The sequence below is a fragment of the Acomys russatus genome, chromosome 24 (assembly GCF_903995435.1).
Source record: "Acomys russatus chromosome 24, mAcoRus1.1, whole genome shotgun sequence".
Classification (NCBI taxonomy): domain Eukaryota; kingdom Metazoa; phylum Chordata; class Mammalia; order Rodentia; family Muridae; genus Acomys; species Acomys russatus.
The window spans coordinates 24,190,578-24,215,585 of NC_067160.1; the positions used below are offsets into that span (position 1 = coordinate 24,190,578).

The 25,008-nt window shown below is 35.4% G+C and overlaps 1 protein-coding gene across 1 annotated transcript in view; it reads right to left on the reverse strand.

Moving 5' to 3' along the window:
* Nucleotides 1-21,592, reverse strand: part of LOC127207683 (sodium-driven chloride bicarbonate exchanger-like) — a 52,229-nt gene extending 30,637 nt beyond the window's left edge. Inside the window, exons 1-2 of the mRNA XM_051167101.1 lie at nucleotides 21,557-21,592; nucleotides 13,993-14,074 (exon numbers count right to left, since the gene is read on the reverse strand). Coding sequence (XP_051023058.1) covers nucleotides 13,993-14,074; nucleotides 21,557-21,592 — 118 coding nt within the window. The remainder of the gene's footprint in view (nucleotides 1-13,992; nucleotides 14,075-21,556) is intronic.
* Between the last annotated feature and the right edge of the window lie 3,416 nt (nucleotides 21,593-25,008).

Below are 25,008 nucleotides of genomic sequence, written 5' to 3' on the forward strand. Positions count from 1 at the left end.
TATAACCCTTTGATTTCTTTCAGTTGTGTTATTGCTCTATGTCAGACTTCAAGAATTATATTGAATAGGTATGGACAGAGTGGACAAGCTTGTCTTGTCCCTGGTTTTAGCGAAAATACTTTGCATTCCTTTCCAGTCAAGTTGATGTTGGCTTTGAATTTTCTGTAAATTGTCTTTATTATTGCTAAGTGTGTTCCCTTTTCTTGACTTTTAAAAAATTAATTTATTCATATTACATCTCAATTGTTATCCCATCACTTGTATCCTCCCATTCCTCCATCCCTCCCACTTTCCCCCTATTCCCCTCCCCTATGTCTGTAACTGAGGGGGACCTCCTACCCTTCTATATGATCATAGGGTATCAAGTCATTTCTTTTTTTTTTCTCTTTTTTAAATATATTTTATTAATTTATTCATATTACATCTCAATTGTTATCCCATCCCTTGTATCCTCCCATTCCTCCCTCCCTCCCATTTTCCCCTTACTCCCTTCCCCTATGACTGTGACTGAGAAGGAATTCCTCTTGATAGCCTGTTATCCGTCCTCTGAGTGCCACCGGGCCTCCCCATCAAGGGGACATGGTCAAATATATCCCTGATCTTCTCAGGACTTTTATCATGAAGGGTATTTTCTGTATCTAATAAAATAATCATGTGGGTGTTGTCTTTCAAATTGTTTATATGGTGGATTATCAATTTACATATATTAATCCATCCCAGTATCTCTGGGATGAAACCTACTTGATCATGGTGGATGATGTTTTTGATGTTCAATAAGAATCTTTATGTCACATTTAAGTGTGGAATCATTTAGACATAATCATATCTTAAAATCATAAGCAGAAAACAGTAGTAAATAAATAAAAATGTTTGAGACAAGCACAGAACATAAAGCCAAACAACATCCCAGCACAATAATTGAGAAACGAAAACAAAGTCTGACCCCTAAGCAGGAAGCTATTTGCAGTTGAAACTTGCTATGAAATGGAAAACCAGTTTTGTCCCATGGACTGTCATTAGGTATATCAGCCACATTCCAGGGCAGGTTCCATGCCCAGGAGCAGTTGACCAACAGAAAGCAGACTTTGTGTATGCATGTGTGTGCTGCTGTTGTTATTTTGCTATTTTTTCTTTGTTTTGTTGGTTTTCTGTTTTGCTTTGTTTTGACCTTTTTTTGATTTGCTTTGAGAAAGAAAGAGAGAATGAAATTGGGTGGGTAGGAAAGATTTTGGAGGAGTTGAGGAGGGGAGAATATAATAAATATATTGTATGTAAAACAGCTTTAAACAAAAATTATTTCATAATTAAAAACACATTATTTTCACAGCAAAATCAGTCACCCCTAGAATTTAGCCTGAATGCAAAAAATGTGATTATTCTACCCATATCTTACATAAATGTGTGCCTCAGAGTGTTTTCTTCAAGAAGTCTTTGAAAATTTAGAAAATCCTCCCCTATTTGAGTCTGTGTTAGATGAGACATTAAAAGGGGAGAGGTTTACATACATTTCATAAAGAGTTCTGAGAATAATAGACACAAAAATCAAAAAACAAACCATCTGTGGCCTGGGAAAAATGTCCCCATACCCCCAAAATAGAATTTTTAATGCATATGTCAGTAAAGAGAAAACATGGTTTTTACTGTAAAGAAAAGCAAGGGACTCAATAAAAACAATGTTATTTCTGTGAACAAAGCTTGTTAAATTATGTTACTATTGTTATGTTTGAGAGAATCAAATTTGTAAACATTTTAATTATTAAAAAGAAGCCAGTGGTGAGGCAGTTCTTGATATAGAGATGACCTCAGGATATATAGAGTTTACATTTCACAATGAAGAAAGACATTCATTTGATGATTAATGTTAATAATGATATTTAAAAACTAAATATTTTTTAAAATTATCTGGCTTGAAGGAGGTCAAACCATCTACTCAAGAGGAGAACTGTGAAATGACTATAACAGGCAGCTGGTACATAATTACTGGGCTCTTTAAACTATTTAGGTATGTCAATCACAGCAAACTGTCAAGTACATACATTAAGCTGAATAAGCATGTGATCTCGAGCACAATGGAGACTCTAAAAGAGTCTGAAAACACAAGACATATTATAATGTATCAAATAATTCTCATCCAACAGAAAGCCTTTGCTGATAGAAAGCAATAGGGGGAATAATAGAAGATGCAATATGAATTCATGTGCGCATACAACAAAAAAGATATAATTAGGCCTCTGCATGGTTGATTCTTGTGTTGTTTTTTGTACTGACAAAGGAGGCATTAAATGAGTACTGGCTACATTTATCTGCCTTGGTCCACGTTTATATTCATTACCAAATAAAACCTTAATTACTTACTATACTAGGGAGAAGGTAGAAATAGTGAAAGCCTCTCAGTTGCTATCAAAAAAGGCATAGAGAATACCTCCAACTAGTTTAAAAGGTAATAAGGCATGATATAGCTATACAACCTTCAGACATATACTCAGAGAACTCAACATCCTACTAAAGAAATAGTTGCTCATCCATATTCATTACTGTTCTGTTAATAGTAAGTAGAGATTGGAAATAGCATGGATGTCCACCAACTGATGAATAGACAATGAAAGTGTTATATATTTATACAATAAACTATTATTCAACTAGAAAATTAAATTATAAATTTTGCAGGTAAATGGATGAATCTAGAAACAATCATCCTGAGTGATATAACCCAGATCCAAAAAAAAAAAAAAAAAAAAAAAAAAAAAAAAAAAAAGACAAATACTCCATGTTTTCTCTTATATATAATGTTAGCTTTTAAGCCATCAATATATGTGGTATAATCCAAATAACCACAGAGGTTAAATGCCTAATAAGAGACCAGGGAGGAGGAGAGGATCTCCCAACAAAGGAGAAATAGAATGTAATGTTACGGAAAGGTAAAATGGAAACTAGAAGAGGAAGGTAAAATAGGGAAGAGACTAGAAAAGCAGGGTAAAAGAAGGAATATGGCAAAGGACTACTAACATTGAAGGCCTTTGAAAAATCATTAGAAACCTCTACTGAGGAAGATTTCTAAATTATACATATAAGAAAATAGCCTAAATGGAGTCACCACATAATGAAGGAGATAATGCCCTAATTTATTATCAAGTAAAACCTCTAGTGCCAGGAATGGGTTACATTTTGCTGAATCATTAGCCAAAAGGGTCTCATGGACTACTCCACATACCACAGGGTATTGCCAAGACTATTGATTACTCTCCAAAACCTGATGGTAGGCCCTACTGCTAAGAACAGCACTTATTTATGTCATCAAACACAGAGAAGTCATTGGTGCCTAACTAGAAGTTTCACATCTACTGACTAGAGTTCATGGTGCTGGAAGTAACTCTTCATGCTTCAGTCTCACCTAGCTGCTAATCCTGTTACCTACAACAGTGACCTTCTTGCAAGATGCACAAATGCAATAGTGCACTGCACAAGTGTTATGGAGTAATCAACCACATTTTTTATTGAGCTTGAGGCCAATTCTATGAAATAAAACCCATAACATTGTTAAAGTCACAAAGATCTTGAAACTAGATAACCTACTACTATTATTCTGCTAAAGGAACATAGGGGTAAAATCACTCCTAATGACATAGTGCTATATGCATAGATAAGTGTATTGCTCAACTCTCAATAAAATATTTCTTCTTCTTCTTCTTCTTCTTCTTCTTCTTCTTCTTCTTCTTCTTCTTCTTCTTCTAATTCTTATTCTTATTCTTATTCTTATTCTTATTCTTATTCTTATTCTTATTCTTGCAGTAAACATGAATTAACACACAGGCCCACTATGGGACATCTTCATCAAACCCTCCCCTCAGTGCTCAGGGATCTATTTGGAAGAGGATGTAAGAGCAAGAGGTGATAGATGACTCTAAGAAAAACACACACATAACAGAAAACATGCACACATGAACTCACAAGGAATGTGGTAGCACACAGAGGACCTGCATGGGTTCAAGCCAGATAAAACGTCAGCATTGAAAAGGCAAAGATTCCATGTCTCACCTCTAACCACAAAGCTATTTCCAATTGATACCTGCTGGGGAAAGGAAAAAGAATTTTCTTCAGTGGAGTGTCATTGGGTCTGTCACTGGACAGGTCCCATTTCCAGAAGTAAGTTGGCCAACACAAAATGAACTTGAATGTGTATTGGGGTAGGGAATTGTTTTGTTTGGTCACTACTCATCACATTGATTTTTCTGAATTTCATTGTTTTGTGCATTTTTTGAAAGGGAAACATGAAGTTGAGTAGAGAAGGAAGTGGGGGAGAATGAGAGAATCTGGGAGGAGTTGGAGAAGGAAAATAATCAAATGACATCATATAAAAATTTAAATGAAAAAAAATTGCCCAATGCCATCACATTAAAAAGAAGAAAGGAGGAAAAAGAGAGGAAGGAATCTACTTAATCAATTATTGAGTCTGTATTTGATTACATGACTTATGTTGACCAATGGACATTAGCAAACAAGGCACAGAGACTTGAAGAGTTTGCGCACTGGGTTTTACTCTCTGTTGCCTTTAGCGACTCAAGCCACCATGTAAACATGTTCAGATCAGGAGACTAGATGATGAGAGATCATGACTAGTATTGTTGACAGCTCTCCTGTTAGGCTAAAGACTAACCAGTCAGCTCTAGCTGCCCACAGATGCAGGTGTCAGCTAATTTAGGACAGAAAGAATAACTGGTACATTTCCATTCAAATTGATGGCCTATAAATAATATGCTAGTTTGCTTTTTGTTGTTGTGGACTAACCAAAAACAATGTGGGGGAGAAAAGGGTTTATTTCATTTTACATCCTATAGTCCTACCATCCAGAGAAGCTGGGGCAGGAGCTCAGAGCTAGACCATGAAGGCCAGAACTGGCAGCATAGACCATGGAGAACGTCTTACTGCCATGCTCCTTGACTTATGCTAAGCTAGTCTTTGTATACAGCTCAGTCCCATCTAGGGATGGTTCCCACAATGGTCTTGGACTTCCCATATAAATAATCAATAAAGAAAACGACTCACAGACATTCCAAAAGGACCATCTGACCCAGGCAATTCTTCAATTGAGGTTTTTTTTCTCCCAGGTATGTAAAGATGACAATAAAACTAGGCAGTACCCATGCCAAAATAGAACAAATGCTGTTTGATACCACTAAGTTAGGAAATGGTTTGTTGTGCTACCAAGACTAGTGGACAATAATTATTTGGAACAAAAGTTTTAAAATTTAAAGGATTGATAAATATAAGATACAGTTTTTAAAGAAATGGGGCATAAATCATTATTATTGGAGAATATTAACTGTGACAGATATCTCAAAGAAAAGTAAATGATGAAGAAATCAAAAAGTATTGATTCTACTTATGACCAGCATTGATAGAGATAAAAGTCTATGTAAAGAATATAGGCTCAGTGGCTCACACCCGTAATCCCAGAGAGTCAGAGGCAGGGGGAATTCTGTGAGTCCAAGGACAACCTGATCTACAAGTGAGTCCAAGACAGCCAAGACTACACAGAAAAATCCTGTCTTGAAAAAACCAAAATAAACAAACAAAAAAACCAAAACACAGCAACAAAACAAAACAACAACAACAACAACAACAAAAAACTGGCACTCAGAGGAAGGATAGCAGGCTACCAAGAAGAGACTTGATACCCTATGTGCATATACAGGGGGAGGAGGTCCCCCTCAGTCACAGTCATATAGGAAAAGAGTAAGGGGAAAATGGGAGGGAGGGAGAAAAAGGAGAATACAAGGGATGGGATAAGAATTTAGATGTAATATGAACAAATTAATAAAATATATTTTAAAAAAATAAAAAAGAAACACTTAAAGAAAACCCTGTGTAATGATAAATCCACAGATACTAGAAAAAGAACAATGTAAATTGCCAACATAATGCCTTCATTGGTTCAAAGTAGTAGCTTTTTGCTGAGTTATGCGATAAAATAGCAGAAAAGTCTTCATGCCACTGATGTTTAGGATTGCCAATGACCTTAAGAATGGAAGAGTTGAGATCTCTGCACAAATAAAAACTTGCCACCCTGTAAGTGCTGTAAGATAAGTGAGACACTGATGGCCAATGATAAAAATGTTAGGAACTCTCAGACACTTTCAACAGTTTTCTGTTAAAATTATTTGGAAAGTCAATCATATCTATATGAACACATTGCCTATAATTTGAAGATATGGCATTTTCCTGGTGTCCCATACCTAGTCCTTGTATGTTCCTTTCCTGTGGTTTTTAATTTTTTCATTTTCTTTGTCTTGTAGCTAATTCCTCTTTTTTATCACTGAGTCCTGATGATCTATCTTCTGGTTTCATTGTATGTACTCCCATTGAGTTCTCAATTTGGGTTGTTGAGTTTTTCAATTCCATTTTCATTTCATGTTGAATTCTCTTCAATATTTTATTTCTCTTTTGAGTTCAGTTTTCATTTCCTGTACTGTCTTCATTATTTCATTCAGCTTTATGTTTATGTTTTCTTGAGCACCACACAGGCATTAATTTATTTAAGATCATTCATCTGTTTCCTCTCTAAACTCCTGGAATTCTTAGATGAAGTTGTTTCTTGAATTTTTGTGCCCTGCTGTTCATCTAGATAATTCTCATGGTACAATATTGCTATAGGACTGGTGGATTAGGGATTTTAATTTCCATATCCGTTGTGTTTTTGTGAAAAGACATGTAGATTTGTTTGTATTTCTGATATACTCACAGGAGGTATGGCTGGTACAATATAAGTGCTACACATCTCAAGTCTGCAGGTTACACAAGGTACAGGAAGGGCTCAACAGTCTGGGCTGGGTTTCTAGCTGTGAAAGTCAGTGTAGGCATGGGTACTGGTGAAAGTACAGTGACCACAGGGTCAGCCAAACTCACCAGGCTGGGCTAGAGCATGGGATTTGTGGACCAGTCTATGTCAGGAGGTAGGCTATGACACAGACAGGATAAGTTCAGGTGATTAGTGAAGGCTCAGTTGGCACAGAATGTAAAACTTGGCTCATGTCTGAACATTGGGGAAGATGTACTAGGGCTCCACACATTTGACTATGGTATTGGATATATGACCTGGTCTTTATCTGGGAACTGTGGAGAGTGCACGGTAGAGTCATGCAGATGGACTCAACAGGGTGAGCAGGGTCACAGGATGTGCAGGCCAGGCTATCCTAGCCTGAAGTTTGTATATGGAGCTTGTTAGATAAGGGCAGACCAGCACCTATTTCCTAGAGTATGTCTTAACAACATAGATTAAAAATACAAATTTAAGGACCTGCCAAAGATATGTTTTAAATATAGTTGGGTTTCAGACCCCCAAAAAAACAAACATGGTATATACTCAATTCCAGGTGGATAGTAGCGGTAAAGCAAAGGATAACTATGCTACCATCCTCAGACACAGCTAAGTAACAATCAGAGCTCAAAGTGCGGTGAGTGAGTCTCATTGAGAAGGGGAAACAGAATAGATATCACTGGAGGATGGTGAGAAGGGACTGGATGGGGAGGGTATGGAAACAGGTGGGATCAGGTGTAGGAAGGATGGAAGAAGAGAATACTTGGAGAGACAACTGGAATCAGGGAGCATCACTGGTTCCAGATAGAAATAAAAACGCTCAGGAATCAATGAGGGCGAGACCCTAGTTAAGACTCTTAGCAATGGGAGCTATGGAGCCTGAACTGACAATCTCCTGTAACCAGGTAAGCCCTCCAGCAGAGGGACTGGGACACCAACCCAGTCACAAAACCTTCGACCTACAATTTGTCCTGCCTACAAGATGTGCTGGGACAAAGGTGGTGCAGAAATTGTGGTAGTGGTCAACCAACAAATGACTGGTCTATCTTGAGATCCATGCCATGGGAGGGAGCCCACCTTCACATTGCCTGGGGGGCCAGGGGACAGAGGGTGAACAGGCCAGAGACCCAAAATAGAACCAAACACGACTGGAAAATAAATTCAAAGAAATGATTCCTAATGATATTCTCCTATACTCATAGATTGGATTCTTGCTCAATTGCCATCAGAGGGCTTTCATCCAACAACTCACAGAAACAGATGCTGAGACCCACAGCCAGATGTTAGGTGGAGCTTGGGGAATTCTGTGGAAGAGAAGGATTGTAGGATCCAGAGGGATCAAGGACACCATAAGAAAACCCATAGAACCAACTAACCTAAGCCTATGTGAGCTCACAGAGACTGATCCACCAAGGAAGCCTGCATGGAACTGACCTAGGCCCTCAGCACATATGTTACAATTGTGTAACTTGTTCTTCTTGTTGGACTCCTAACAATGACAGCACGGGTGGTCTTTGACTCTGTTGCCTCCTTTTTGCTGAAAACAATGACTATAGGGTACTCAGATGTGAACCAGTAAAAGGCAAAGTCACTGACAAGTAAGGAGATATATTGATTCAGTTCTTTTTTTTAATTATTACATATAAGATTACATTTATTTATTTATCGTGTGTGTGCTTGAGTGTGTGTGTGGTATGTATGTGTTACACTTGTGGAGATCAGAGGACAGCATGTGGATACTATTTCTCTCCTTCTAACAGCTGGGTCCTGTGACTCCAACTCATCAGTCTTGGCAGCAAGCCCTTTTACCCACTGAATTCATCTCACTAGCCTATCCCTCAGTTTTTAAAGGGACATATTCGTGGGTCATCCTAACATCCACTATTAGAGATCTACAGATTTAAATATGAAATAATAAATAAAGACATTACATGGACATACATATTACCAATTTTTATTATCAAAACATACAGCAGTTATATAAAATTCTATTTTAACTGGGTGTCCCATATATGTTTTTGGAGGTAATTAAAATAAAATTTAAAGTATTAATGTATTTTCCCTTTGTTGTCTTACACTTTAGATTGTACTAAATCCCAAACTTACATGAACACCAAAAGTAAAAATTGGTTAACCACAATTGTACCAAGGCTTGCTTTGATCGCAATCCTGAGGTTTTCTAACTATAGAGATCTGATATCCTTCACTATATAGTGCAACATGAAACACAAGAATGCCTAGAAAGAGCATGCTGGTGGTATTAAGGAGACTGGATGAGTAAGACACAGGAGGCAGTACACAGAGCAGATGACCAAGTGGAGTAAATCAGTGGGAATGGAAAAGAGGAAAAGATGCCACTAACATCAATTTAAAGAATTTAGTGATAATATAATATATAAAAATAAATACGTAAAACTTCTAAATTGTATACTGTTGGCTTTAGATAATAGAAGAGACAGAAACAGTACAAAACATGTGTGAAACAAACAAACAAGAAAGAGATTTGGTAACTAAAAATTTATACAGTTGTTGTCACTCATCAGAATGTATAATACACATGAATAAAGTAACTAATATTTTACTCCAAGCTGTTGTTTTTGAGAAGATGATTATTTTCCACTAAATATATCATACCTGAGATTTCAAAGATATTTTAAACACCTGCCATTTCTATTAGCTGCACCCAGAATGCTAAATTATTCTAGTAGTTCTAGTAGCTAAGATATACATAGACCCTAAGACAAAACAATTTTCAAATAGAAACATTTTACTTGATAAAACTTTGTATTCATAAAATGTGTTTGTCTCCACTGTCAGTCCTAAATCTCTATCACATAAAATATTTATTATGTGTTATCTGTATCACTAACAATGCTCCTTAAAGTCATATTATTTTCCATTACAAAGGGAGTGGCTACCATCTCCATGACTGCAGTACTGCCGCTTTCATCACTGGTACTCTCCCATTTGCTCCTAAACTTCTTCATCTTGTACATCACTCTTACATTTCCTAATTCCAAGTACATCCAGATCTTGTAGAACTGTGTGTAAATTTTAGCACAGGTGCCTGTCTAGTTGCTGTGTTATGGCAATAGGAAAAATAACAGTCAATATAAATGAGATTTGTTTCTATTTTTAAAATTAAAAAAAAATTTCAAAAGTATAACATAATGCCATTTTTGTTTCTATGACAAATTTTTATCATAAATGACTCAACTATAGACAGTACCTTCTAGGACAGTGGTGCTCAACCTGTGGATCACCACCCCTTTGTGGGTCACATATAACATATTTACATTATGATTAATAACAGTAGCAATACTGGAGTTATGAAGTAACAATGAAAATAATTTTGTGATTGGGGGGGGTCAACACAACATGAGAAACTGTAAAAAAGTGTTGTAGCATTGGGAAGTTTGAGAACCACTGTTATAGGATGAAAATGCCTACTCATAAAAATCAGTGAAGAACAATCCAATTATGTTCTTCCAATCAGACATCTCTTACTAACCATCCTGTATTACCTAATAATGCTTGGCACAGAAAATATAATCTCTTACTAATCATTCTGTATTATATAATAATGTTTAGGACAGACAATATGTGTAATAATGTAGCCATACCACATACGTTATTTTCAAATATGTATTGCATCTAAAATGACAATTCAGCATTTGCTGTAATTACCTGTGAATTATTGTGTTAACTTTCATTTATCTGTGTGTGGCTTATCTGTGTCAATATTTAACTAGATGATGGCTTTTTTATGAAATTGAACATATTTCTATATTAACTTCTTTTTGTGTCAGATTTCTTGGTACACTTTTAGGGGAGACTAGCATAGCTTGCCAAGTGTGATCCATGGACTTTATGGAACCAAAGACCAACTTAGTGTTACTGTAAAATGCATCAACCAAAGGCAGATAGATAGACATATTTAACCATCACAAGCAAAGTCCCAACTCATAATATTAATGCAGGGACTATATCCTCTAAGTTTAAAATCAGCATGTACTTTTGGGATTATATATAAAATCAAATGCTTCTTGTTCCTGAATTCATAATGATTATTTGTAAGTATGAAATTTTGTCAGTTTGCTTCTACCTGAATAGAATCAGTTCCTTAAAATTTAGCTGGTCAGAGAGTTCCAAAGTAAGGGAGATGGGCTGAGAAGAGAAGATTGTCTAAGGCAGAGGACTGGAAGGACCACAACAAAATAGGAAGGGGTGGAGCACAGTGGCCTATTGTGATCCTCAGTGTGGCTGGTGGTTGGCTATACTTAAGTCTGAGGGAACCTCAGAGAAGAGGGGCAGAAAGACTGTAAGAGACAGAGGACCAGGACATTTGCTGAAAGACTGTGTCTTCAGCATAAGACAGAAAATCTGTGCCCATGAAATTACAGTGATATGGTACCCTAATACAGACCTGAATAATAATATAACCAGTTAATATGCAATGAACATCATGGTTCTACCCCTAGATGAAGAGCTACAGGAAGTAAAAGAAGAGAATCCATCTTCTCAGGAATGAACCCCTTATTTATAATCTAATAGCAAGAGGTTATCCCTAAACAACACTAAATGGATCTAGTAGGTTTATATGTGTATATGTATGTATGTATGTAACACTAATAATTAATGAAAATTAAATTTCTAACTGGGCTCTGCTGTCATGTTCACTTGGAATAGATACCTCTACCTCCCTCTTCAACCGCTACCTATTAGTGTATTTTACAGGAAACACAGAGAAATCAGAGATCTAACGTCCTGCTGATGCAAACTCTTTATTTCCTAATTTTATAAACTCAACCACTCTCACTCATTAACAGAAAGCTCAGGGAACAACAATTCAAGAATCTGAACTGATGGTTTCATTTCGTTTCAATCTTGAGATAGTAAACAAAAAATTTTTCAATGGAAAAGATAAAATAGCCCATCATCATACACTTTAACTTTCTCATTTTATTTTTTAAAAACCATTTGAGAAGATGCAGTTTCCCTAGACATCAACACAGGATGTCCAGGGAGTCTTCTCTTGGTGCAATTTGATTCCTGTTTCTTTTAAGTGATGGGTTGTGTAACACAGGACACAGAAAGACAGGTTTGTAGGATCTTTAGTGAAGGATAATTTCTAACAATCCTCAGCTCAATTCCTTGTCTTTTGGCCTAGGGATCCTAAAATAATTTCCTTTCTGGAGGTAGGACTGTTTCATTACTTCTTCTATAGCCAAGACACTATTTTCAGTAATTTATTGTTTTTTAGGAACTGAAAATGTACATTGTCTCATTCAAATAACAATTATTACATATCTTATATCTAAAATATGAAAAGAATCTGGTAAAGCCCATTTTTCATCTTCATAAACTTTTCCTATTCTGCCTGGATCAGGCTATACATAGAATCAAAGTGATTATTGAAATTATGCCCAAAGCAACATAGGTTGTGAAAGATACACCTTATTTCTAGGACTAACAGTGTCTCTATACATGGTTGAAGTTGAATAAATGAAGAATTCTAATGGAAAAACCATAACAATTTGGCATCAAACCTAAAGAAAATTATTGTATATGAAACATTTCAACATCAATTTTCAAAGTTTTTATCTATAATTTTTACAATAAAAATGGCTGGTATAGCAAATCACTAAGCTCATAAAACAAGTGTGGCCTTCTTGGACCTAGATATTATTTTATGTGTACCATACAGAATGTCTTTCATGGATAATTTATATTATGAACAATGTTTGTGTTCATAAAAGTTGTTTCCAAATATTGCATAAACTATGCTGCTATAGATTTATTGCAACTAAAAACTGAGATTCAAAAATTATTAAACTAATTGCAGTTTAAAAGCTTATATTGCAATGGTTAAACTGAAAAACGTTCTCCTTCTCCACTCAATGGATAGTGAGTTCTGACTACCTGTGTTTAAGACCACCTAGGCTTCACCTCTCATTCAAATAACAATTATTACATATCTTATATCTAAAATATGAAAAGAATCTGGTTAAAAACATAAAGGCTCATTCTGTATGAGCATTACATTGTGGTGTGATAATTACTGATACTATAGTACTCTATCTAAATATTATTTGAAATATTGTACCTTGATTTTTCTAAAAACCTATAAGATATATGCATGGCTTTCAGTGTGCTAGCAACAGAAAGAATTAAGATGTGGAAAGTTAGCTAAAGGCCCTGTGCTAATGAGGGGACAGGCCCGACATTCAAACCTACAGCCATCAGCTGAGAGAGTGTGTATGATTAAACATTAGAATTACTAGCTTGTCGACTTGAAACAAACCTATAGAAATGGAGTTTCTTTCTCATTCTCATACTTGAATAGAAGACTAATTGTCCTTAATTCTCTTCCAGAGATAGGCTACTCTGATAACAGACTCTTTTTGGTGTCAGGAGCCATAAGACCTTGCCTGACCTGCCCCAGTGGCTGAGAGGCCCTGCTGGCTGAAAGCCACAGCTGTCTGCATACTTGAGATAATTATTCTGCCTGGCAACCACAAAAGACCCAGCCTGACCTTGAGAAAGAGAACATTCGGTGTGTCGCGACTTCTGAATAATCGCCCCACTCCACACCTGCTGTCCTTGGGCCTGGCCCAGAAGATTTTGTAACTTTCCACTGCATTCCTTCCTACCCCTCGCCCTCCCAGAAGCTCACTTTAAATTTGAATACCCCCTTACAATAAACGGCCCTTGACAAGCAATGTTTCCTTGGGCCCCTGTCTCTCTCTCGTCCATTCTTTATTCACAGGTCGCGACCCTCCTCGCCGCTCCAGGAATAACTGAACCCGCGGGTCGGGGAAATTTTTGTCCTATCATATCATATATGCTATATCTATTTTTTGTTTTCAGCCTCTAACTAATCATAATTAATTGAAGCAGGAATTATTGAAAAGCTGTCACCAAACAGTCTCTAGAATGTTCTAGAATATTGGCTGGATTTAACAGATTATCTGTGTATGAACAAATGCTTGTCACCACTTGCAGTTCTACCTGTTGCCATTGTACACTGAACCAGAACAATCACATCGATGACACACCAGCACATCATCATTACTTTCCTGTCAATATTTTTCAGTTCTCAACAATTAAAATTTTTACATGTCTTTTTTAAATGCCCATAGAAAGTTACCAACTGTTCCATCAAAACAGTGTCTCACCTTCTAAGTCTTCTTTCTCAAAGTGTGTTTTGAGAATAGAACGTGTTCCACCTCTATCCACAACTGCTTCTTCGTCATTTCTCTATAGAGTGAGGAAAAATAAGATCAACATATTTATACATATTCTCTTAATTTCAATAAGTAGGCCTTAATATGATCTACTATTTAGAGACGTAGTCTGCTAGACTATCTATTGTTGGTTTAAAAGAGAAGCTAAAATAAATTTAGTCATATATCCAGAGTAGTAAGTTCTTTGATTTAACATTGACAATACTAACACATTCCTGTAGGCATCATTCTTTAATGAGATGAAAAGTGAAAAACAAGTCTTGTGAACTTACTTAACAGTCATTTTTACCCGTGATAAAGAACTCCTATTAATAAGATCACATTTTAACTATACTAGGGAAATATAAAAATCATTAGTATTGACACCATAAATGTTATGGCAGGATGAAATAATTCCACTTCCATTAAAAATTGATCTAGTCCCATGAAAGCAATTAGTAGGCAATTATTAGATAAATGAAAATGCTAATTACTTTCCTTTAGTGTGAGGGACCTTATTGAACAAGATTATAAATTATGTGCACTACATCTTCATTTATTTTCCATATGTATTTTCCATTTTAGAATGGCTGGACAGATATTACATATATGAATATTATACACAGATTCAAAACATTCTAAATAACTTGGTATTCAGCAAAATAATGGATGAAATATTTAATATAATCAATTTGACCATACAGTATGAAAAAGAATAAAAACACTCAATAAAGTGGAACTATTTCCAATTTTTATCTGCTAAAGAATATGTAAAAATTTATTTTAAAATAAACACTGAACATAATAAGACAAATGCTTGAAAGAATGAAGCTTTTAAGATATATTTCTAGGTCAATTCTAATACATGACAACTTAAAATAAAAAAAATTCTTTAAAAACCAAAAAAAAATAACCTTTCCCTTCTATCAACCCAACAACTTTGAACCATCAGGTACTGGTGACAACTTTTTCTCTAGAAAAGCAATCTTTCACTAAGTCCAATAGCATGTTGTTATCCCTGAGCTGGAACCCATAGAGGCAATGAGGACATCTGGATGTGGGACACACATGAAAGACTTAATTACCAAGTCAAGATGAGCATGTTTAGCTCTTCAAATTCAAAGTAGTAATATGCAGGCTAGTAGATCAGGGTGTTCTAGAAGGGAAGCAAATAGACAGTCTACTAAATTCTTATTTGATATATATATGAATGAAGAAGTTGCATGCTGGATAAACCAAATGTCTAACTAGAATCATCAATACAGTGACTCCAATTTTGTGAGATATAGAGGGAAAATCAGGAGAGCTGATGTATGGTTAGATATTCTGAAAAATCCAAACAGAAAATGGCCGGTTATTTCCATTGTGTGCATGCCCCATCACACCAGCAGGCATGTCTTATCATGCCAATCATTACTGTAGCTTGTAGGGCTCACAGCTGAGTAAGATTAATGACTGCTTTTCTCCTACAGTAATATTCAGAGCACCTTCTAGCACTGTGAAAGCTAGTCAGTAGCAGTAAAGTTTCCAGGTGAGTATCAGCTTATCACTGTACTATGTCTTATGTGTATGACATCTTTAGGAGTCCCTTCTTACCATCAATATCTGGAGGGTAACCAATATCCCTGACAAGAGTCTGTAATGTTTAGAACTCTATGGGACCTCACATGACAAAAACTCTAAAAGAAACACCCATTCCTAGCACTGGGCTCCTATGGTAGTGTGGTTCATAGGACTTTTCCACTGCCATCCTCTCCTAACCCCAATTTAACCCTTCCTGTTCCCATCACAAAATAAATCGTTTTTGAATATCATTTAACTCTCTATGAATATGAAGAGCACATTATTCCTATATCTCTTAATATTAATATCTCAAGTTTATAAAACAAAAATTTAAAGCATTATTATAAGTACTAAATTTCAAAGTTTTCAAGTCTATCTTTTCAGTGATTCTTTACGTATTATAGAATACATTACTAAGGTGTGTGTGTGTGTGTGTGTGTGTGTGTGTGTGTGAAAATGTCACTTCAGAGTTTGTCAGGTTTGTTAAGCACTATCTTAACTGGAATCAAGGCACATTTTTCAAGAAATTGGAAGAATAGTCATATTTTAGCATTCAGCCTAAATTTTAGGGATGACTGAGTTTTCCTATGCAAATAATATTTTTAATTTTTATGAAACAATTTTTTATTTAAAACTGTTTTTCATACAATATTTTTTATTAGTTTCTCCCCTCCTCAACTTCTTCAAAATCTTTCCTACTCACCCAAATTCATTCCCCCCCCCCTTTCTCTCTCAAAACAAAAACAAAGGTCAAAACAAAACAAAAAACCCCAACAAAACAAAACACAGCAAAACAAGAACACACACACACACATACAAGTTTTCTGTTGGCCAACTGCTCCTGGGCATGGAACCTGCCGTGGAATGTGGCTGGTATACCTAAGGACAGTCCATTAGACAAAACTGGATCCCCATTTCATAACAAGCTTCAACTGCAAATAGCGTCCTGCTCAGGGGCCATGCTCCTGCATAAGAACATTCTCTTTTAGTTTAATAACACAATATCTTATTTTAGTATTTATTGGTATCATTGGGGCTTTTTTTTGTACTTTTGTACTTTTTATTTTGCTATCATTGTTTTAATAAAGCTTTCATCCCTCAATCTACTTTCTGTTCCAACTAGGCTTCTTTGACTATTTTCTTTGGCTTTTATAGTTTTTAGAATTTTTCTTCAGAGAATTATAATATTGAGTTGCCAGTTCATATTTAAGAATTTGACCACTTCTTGGAATATACCCAGAAGATGTTCCAGCACACAAGAACATTTGCTCAACCATGCTCATAGCAATCTTATTCATAATAGCCAGAACATGAAAACAGCCTACGTGTCCCTCAGTAGAAGAATGGATAAAGAAACTGGTACATTTACACTATGGAATACTACTCAGGTAATAAAAACAAGGAATTCCAGAAATTTGTGGACAATTGGATTGAACTAGAAATGATCATAATGAATGAGTTAACCCAGAAGCAGAAAGAGTCAAATGGTATATACTCACTTTTATTTGGACACTAGTCCCATGAAAGTCTTTACTTATCAGGAAAGTGGGACAGAGGGGAAGACTTCCTACTGGGACTCTAGGTGAGAGAAGCAAGGGAGAATGGGGAAATAGAAGGATCCAGAGGGTCCTAGAAACCTACAAGTAGAACATTATGATGGGTGGATCTGGGCCCAAGGGTCCTACTCAAACTATGGCACCAGCCAAGGACAATATGTGCAGTGAACTTTGAACCCTTGCCCAGATCTAGCCAATGGATAGGACACTCTCCACAGTTGAGTGGAGAGTGGGGTATCACTTTCACACGAACTCTGATGCCCCATATTTGATTACATCCCCTGTATGCGGAGGCCTGGAAGAACTCAGAGGAAGGACAGCAGGGAACCAAGAAGACACTTGATACCCTTTGGGTATATACAGGGGGAGGAAGTCCCCCTCAGTCACAGTCATAAGGGAGGGGAGTAAGGGGAAAATGGAAGGGAGGGAGGACTGGGAGGATGCAAGGGATGGGGTAACAGTTGAGATGTAATATGAATAAATTAATAAAATATATTTAAAAAAGGAATTTGAGAGAAAAAAATTTCAAAAAAAAAAAGAAATTAGTTATAGAAAGGTAAGCAAAGAAGAATGAAATAGGGGGAAATATCGGCATCATAAATACATAAATAAATATTTTTATAAAGAGTTTGAATTTTTATAAAGAATGAAATTGGCGATTTTCATGGGAATTGTGTTAAATCTGTAAATTGCTTTTGATAGGACAGCCATTTTTATAAAATTAGCCCCATCAATCTATGAGCATGAGAGGTCTTTCCATCTTTTGGTGTCCTCTTCAATTTCTTTCTTCAATGTCTTATAGGTTATTTTTTACTTCATAAGTCTATTACTTCCTTAGTTAGATTTGCTCCAAGATATTTTGTGAGAATATTGTGAATGGAAATACTTCCCATGGTCAGTAATTGGTAGGATTAATTTTGTAAAACTGGCCATCTTACAAAAGTGATCTACACACACACACACACACACACACACACACACAAGCAAAAGAAGAACCGAAACAACTCTGAACAATAAAAAACAAAACCTCAGGAAGTAGTGCCACCTCCATGTTTAAGTTATATTGCAGATATATAGTAATAAAAACAGCCTTGTACTAACATAAAGGCAGATACAATGATCAATGGAAGATATCTTTAAAAAATCCCTGATAGATATAAGTCCATGCACCTCTGGCCATCTGATATTTTGAAGGAAAAAAAAAGGACACTGGAGAAAAGATAGCATCTTTACGAATGGTGCTGGTCAAACTGGGTAGATCTATGTAAAATAATGGAAATAAATACTTACCTCTCACCCTGCACTAAGTTCTAATGTAATCACAATATAAGAACTGATAAAAAAAATCTGCCTATCATAATTTTCTTCTTGTAGGTTTCTAGGATCCTCTGGATCCTTCAACTTTGCCATTTCCCATGCTTCTCTCACCTAGAGTCCCAATAGGATGTCCTCCCCTCTGTCCCAGTTTCCTGGTTAGTGAAGACATTCATGGGACATGCCCGTTGGGCTAGTATGCAGATATAAGTGAGTATATACCATTTAACTCTTTCTGCTTCTGGGTTAACTTGGGCCATTCAAACTATGGCACCAGCCGAACATAATACAGGCCGTAAACTTCAAACCCCTACCTGGATCTAGCCAATGGACAGGACATTCTCCACATTTGAGTGGATAGTGGGGTCTGACTTTCACATGTACTCTGGTGCCTCATATTTGACCATGTCCCCTGAATGGGGAGACCTGGTGGCACTCAGAGGAAGGATAGCAGCCTACCAAGAAGAGACTTGATACCCTATGAGCATATAAAGGGGGAGGAGGTCCCCCTCAGTCACAGTCATAGGGGAGGGGAGTAAGGGGAAAACGGGAGGGAGGGAAGAATGGGAGGATACAAGGGAGGGGATAACCATTGAGATGTAATGTGAATAAATTAATAAAATAAAATTTTTTAAAAAGTAAAAAAAAAAATCTGATAGTGGAGAAAATTGAAAATAAACTTCAACCTATAGGCACAGCAAAGTACATTCTAAACAGGACCCCAAAACACAATAATTAAGACCAACAATTGACAAATGGGACTTCATGAAACTAAAAAACTTCTTTTTATACAAAAGGACACCCTCATTTAAGTGGAGACTCAATCTACAGAATGGGGGAAAATCTACACATTTGACAGAAGTTTACTATCTAGAAATTAAGAACACAAAAAGCTAACAGACAGATTTTTAAATATGGCATAGAAATAAACAAAAAATTCCAAAAGGATAAAATAAAATTGGATGAAAAACAGTTCCAAATGTTCAGCATGTTTACCCATCAGAAGAATGTAAATTAAAATTCCTTTGAAATTTCATCTTCTTCAGTTAGAATGGCCAAGACTGAAGAAGAAAGAGACAGTGTAAGCTGGCATGGATGCAGGAAAAGGCAAAACTTGCTCGCTGCTGGTGGAAGTATAAGCTGGTACAACCACTGTGGAGATCAGTTTAGAAGTTCCTCAAAACACTGGAAATAGATTTACTACATGACCCAGCTATATCACTCTTGGTCATTTACCTAAAATATCCTATACCCTACTACAGAAATAATTGCTCATTGCTGCTGTATTCCTAATGGCCAGGGTATGTATGGTGTCAGGGACTGACAACAGTAGTGGTAGACCTCTGCTAAACTATTTAATTTCTTTTATATCATACTATACCTAAAGTAGAATTTATATGCTCATTTAAATTCACCTTAAATAAATACATAACTATAGATCAAAACTTTATCTACTTGAATAGGAATAATGATTATAATGAATATTAATTAATCTAGGCACATTATTGAGCACTTTACTCAGTGTTTACAGTGTTTCAATGAGTAAGTCATTTGATCGCAACAACATGTGTAGAGGTCCCCATAGCAGTAGCCCGATTTAACAGATGGTATTACTGAAGAGAAGGGCATTAAATAATTTCTAAGATAAAACAAAAAGTAAGTAAAGTGAAAGTAAGCAAGTTCAAGTGTAGGACCTCAGCAGTTAACTATTGTGCCTACACTGCCTTCCTCTTAAAAATTATATATAAAATATATTTATATTTAAAAATAATATATAATAAAGCTATAGTAAAACTATTAGTGTTAATGAATTTTCATCTATTAATTGGAATCACTTGTGATATGTGGGAGGGAAAAGTCTGGATAGCAACTCAAAGCACAAGCTTTCTCCTAGAAATAAGTCTACGCTCCTACAAGAAGTACTGAAATGTGCTAGAACTCTATCATGTCTAGTCCTTACCTGATCTCTTTCTCAAGCAATATTAAATTACAAGGAATAAGATCAACTCAGAAGGACTTTCAAAAAACAGGATTTTTTTTTTTTAAAAGAAAAAAGGTCTTTGGTTATGTTTGCTATTCTTCTACAAATAAAGGTCAAGGTTCACCTGTTTCTGGTTTCGTTTTCACAGTAAGATTGTAAGCATACTTGACCTTTTACTGTGGGTTCTGGAGATAAAATTTGGATTATCATTCTATAAGGCAAGCATTTTACACTGAGCCATCTCCCCAAACCCACAAAAATTTTACTTTTTGGCATAGAAGCTATATTTTAAAAGAATATTGGTTTAACTTTTCAATACAGATGACACTTTCTTAGGCTTAATACCAAGTTACCTCCCAGCAGCCATGCACAAAGGAATCTGATAAGGGATTTTATTTATCTTTTTTGTTATTCTTGGGCACTCTGAAAGCCTCTGAGGTGTGAGATTAGATAACGGTTAATATTAAAATATTAGATGGATTACTTTATCATGTCTAAGTGTACAAAAAAAAACAAGCTAAAATAAACAGTGGATTCCATGATTGGAACAGAAATTACTATATCAAATGTCCCTAAAACAAAGCTCTTTTTATCTAAATATTTACCACAGTGACATTAGTCTTCAGTGTATTAAATGATCCCACTAGATTGTCCTTGGTTACAAAATGTCAAAAACAAAGCCCAGGCTAAAGAAGATTACATACCAATAAAACAGAGTTACACTGGGGACAGGCAGGAGGTCTCTCGGGATATGAAATCCAGAACTTCTGAGTGCTTGTCGGGAGACTGAGTAATGCTTCCGTATGCAATTTTGATAAAGAATTTTATTAAAATCTTTCATTTTGCTTCTACCTCCTACTGTGTCAACTAACTACTAAATCTATTCAGGAATTTAATTTTCATTCCCAAAGTCTCAAAAGAGCTAGAGTTCTTAAGACGACTTCAAAATACAGGGGCAGTTCTTTTGTACTTCATTTCATTTTTCCTCAGAAATTTGGAGATCAGGAGAAAATAATGTTCTTAGATTGAAAATCATAATGTAACACTCAATAGTCTGTGCTCTATGGTCCTAAGAAACCTGTCCTGTGATGGTTTAACTTACTCCAGTAGGCTGAAGCTGAACTGGGATATCATGCATTGCTCAAGTGTGTCACAGTCTTTCTGCCTCCTACCTTTTATTATGCGTCTCTCTGTAGGTCACTCTACCTCCTCCATGTCTACATATACAAATATTTATTCAACTAGAGATTCATGAGAAAAAGCATTTAACATTTATCCTTCAGTCTGGCTTATTTAACATAACATGATTATCTCTATCTCCATCCATTTTATTTCAAATGGCCCAGTTTTGTTCTTTATGTCTGTTTATCTATACTGTATTTTGCTCATGAATTTATCTGTTATTAAACATCTAAAATAATTCTATCCATGATACACATGCTTAAAATGCCATTCTGAATTCTATTATAATAAACAATGGATATATGTTAGTAATATAAATAAACAAAATAAATACCAAACAGTATTAATAATTTGCATACTACATGCCACAAGCTATTACACATGCTTTATGTATATTAACTAATTTAATATTCACAATACTTTTAAGGAACCGCCATTCCTTGGTTACAATGAAAGAAAGACTGAAGATCATACAGCTAGCTTACAGTACAGCTAAGTCTGAACCAAGAGCCTGGCCATCAAGATTCTTAACTACAGTTTTTACAACCTCTTACATTAGCCCAGAATCAATTTGTAACTCAGCCCTGTATTGCTTTAGTTGAAGGTTTTAATGTAAGATATCAAGCATGTTGGAGGCACTACTGGGCAAAATGCCCAGTTTGGGAATGGAATATAGGGAATTTGCATCTGTTCTACCCACCTCTCCGCTATTTTCAGCCAGCACTTTGATATAAAGCAGAACAGAGTAACACCTACTGTCCATCAGCCAGCAGCTAACACCTGCTTCCGTTATAGTTTCTCCCAGACCCATTCCTCAGAGCCTGAGAGGACCAATTCTCTAGCACTTTTTATCAGATGTCAGTATTTTCAGGCAGGTGAGGCAGTAGATACTTGTGATCCCAAAAATTGGGAGACCAAATCAAAAGAGTGACTTTTTAAAAAGCTAATCTGATATATAGGAAGTCTGGGGTCAGAACTATACAAAGAGACCCTGTCTCAAAATTTTTAAACTGTTAGAATTTTCAATCTGATGTGTACACCCAGATAATTTTTCGTCTAAGTACAGCTCAGATTGTCCAGTTACAGTCAGATTCTCCCATATTTGCGGCTCTTTATTTCAAATATTTAACTTTAAGATTTAAAACTCTCCTCAATAACACACATACCTACATTATTCATACCTCACCTGGAATTACACCTACATTTCTAGTTTTTAGAAGAGTCTCTAGGCTTCTACCTCAGCTGTCTTCCCAGGACTGGGCTGAGCTCACTCTTGGAACAAGTTTATGTTGGCTTATAAGTATAGAACTGTTTTTTTTTTTTTAACAGAGTCTTTCTGTATAGCTCAAACTAGCCTTGAATTATCAATCTTCTTGTATATCAATAAAATTTTAGCCTGCAATTATTAGTCTAATGGAGGCAAGCCTTTGATTTCTCTACTATTATGAAGTGCACATAGGAGAAAAGAACAGTAATATGTAATTTATACTAGACATCATCAGTTTACAGATTAATTTAAAGTTAATTGTAACAAACCACTTTTGAAGGGTCAACCATTTCATATGTTCCTTGAAAGCAATAAAGATTTTTTTATTTTCTGTTAAATACAATATCCTACAGATGATCAGCTTTCTCATAATATTCTCTGAATTAAACAATTACCCAAGCAATTATTTATGAACAGCTTATCTTTAGAAATACTTATGATGTAATACATACACTATAAAATAGTGCAGGTTAGATAACCTTTGTAGAAAGATGACCTCCTGCTCCAAAGAAGATTCACAATGAACTTTGCTGTTCAAAGTTCAAAACCATCTTCCTAAACAGGAAGAGCAGTGGGCATTCCACTGAAATGTCTGCAGCATTCTCACTAATTTTTATTTCGCAGTACAATGTATTTTGACACAGGAACAGTGACTTTTTCTGATTTGTAAAAGGAATGACAACTCTAAGACATCTTTTATATAATAAAATTAATGATACATAAGTGTCACTAAAGAACATAACCAAATACTTTATGATTTAGTTCTTCTGAAAGGTCTTAACCACACTGAAAATTTACAAAATGCTGTGAAACCAAGGCCTAAAGGAATCCTGAAGCCATGCCAAGAAACAGAATGTACTCCTAGTGACTAATACATGCAAATACTGGAAATAAATTCTAACAGATTAAACAAGTTTTGTAGCAACTAAAAGGTATATTCAAGTCTTTCAAAATTAATCAAGCTTAAGAATATGGCAATCTTCCCAACTAATAAGATTGTAAGCTGCTAAGGAGCCAGAATAACATATAAATTATATCCAATATCAGTAGGAAGAATGTTTTCAATGTGTTTTAATTAAAAAAGAGAAACAGCCCCTAACTGAATTTATTCACTGTTTCAGGCTTTGTCCAATGTATTCACTTTTTTTAATACTATGTATTTTCACCCTGATGAGAAGTTAACTAAATAATAGTCAAGCTACAGAACTGTAAAGTCAATACTGTCATCTTGAAAAAGGTTTTAACATTCTTCCTCTTTTGAAAACAAATTTAACATGTTTGATAGTTTTCTACAACTGACTCAGGAGTATGTAATATTAAAAAATTAATAAAATATAGTTCTTTAAAAATCTGAATGTTAGCCACATAATCTTGTTGTGTTAAGAATACAATCCTGAGGATAGCCCACACTAAATGAAAGTTTAATGGTTTTGTTAACTTGAGGGGTTAAATATGTATAGTTTAGAACAAATAGAATTTCAGTAAGAAGAAAATATATAAATCTTATGTTTTTAGGATTTTCTACAATTTATAGTTAGCAATTTTAATGGAGTAAAATGATTCAGCTTGAAAATGAAAGTAAGTAAATGTTGAATCAATTTGGGTCAAAAAATCTTCAAGATACTTAGAAGCCAAAAACCTCCTTATGTAAAACAAATTTGCATTCAGCTTTCAGATGTGGCTAATGCCTTAGCAGAGATTATGTTTCTCACAAGATCTGAGAAATCATTTTAAAATGGCTTTAAAAGATGTCCCAAAGTGAAATATAAACATCATGATTTATGTTACAGTCTGGACAAACATGCTTCTCACCACTAAACTTCCATTGCTTTGTGACTTATTACAGTGCTAACAACACTGATTACTGTGATTAAATCTTAGATAACAACTATTTCACAATACATATCTATATGTAGGCAGATGATTATCACATATTATTAGTTCAATTCATTTTTGTTATTTTTATCATTTCAAGTAAAACACAGTCTGATTCTAATCAGGATTAATCTCGAAACAATTCTAAAGGAGACATAAACATTGTTTCTAATCACATAAAGTATATCTTCTTCTATCCCCCAAAAGATTAAAGTAACAACAAACTCATA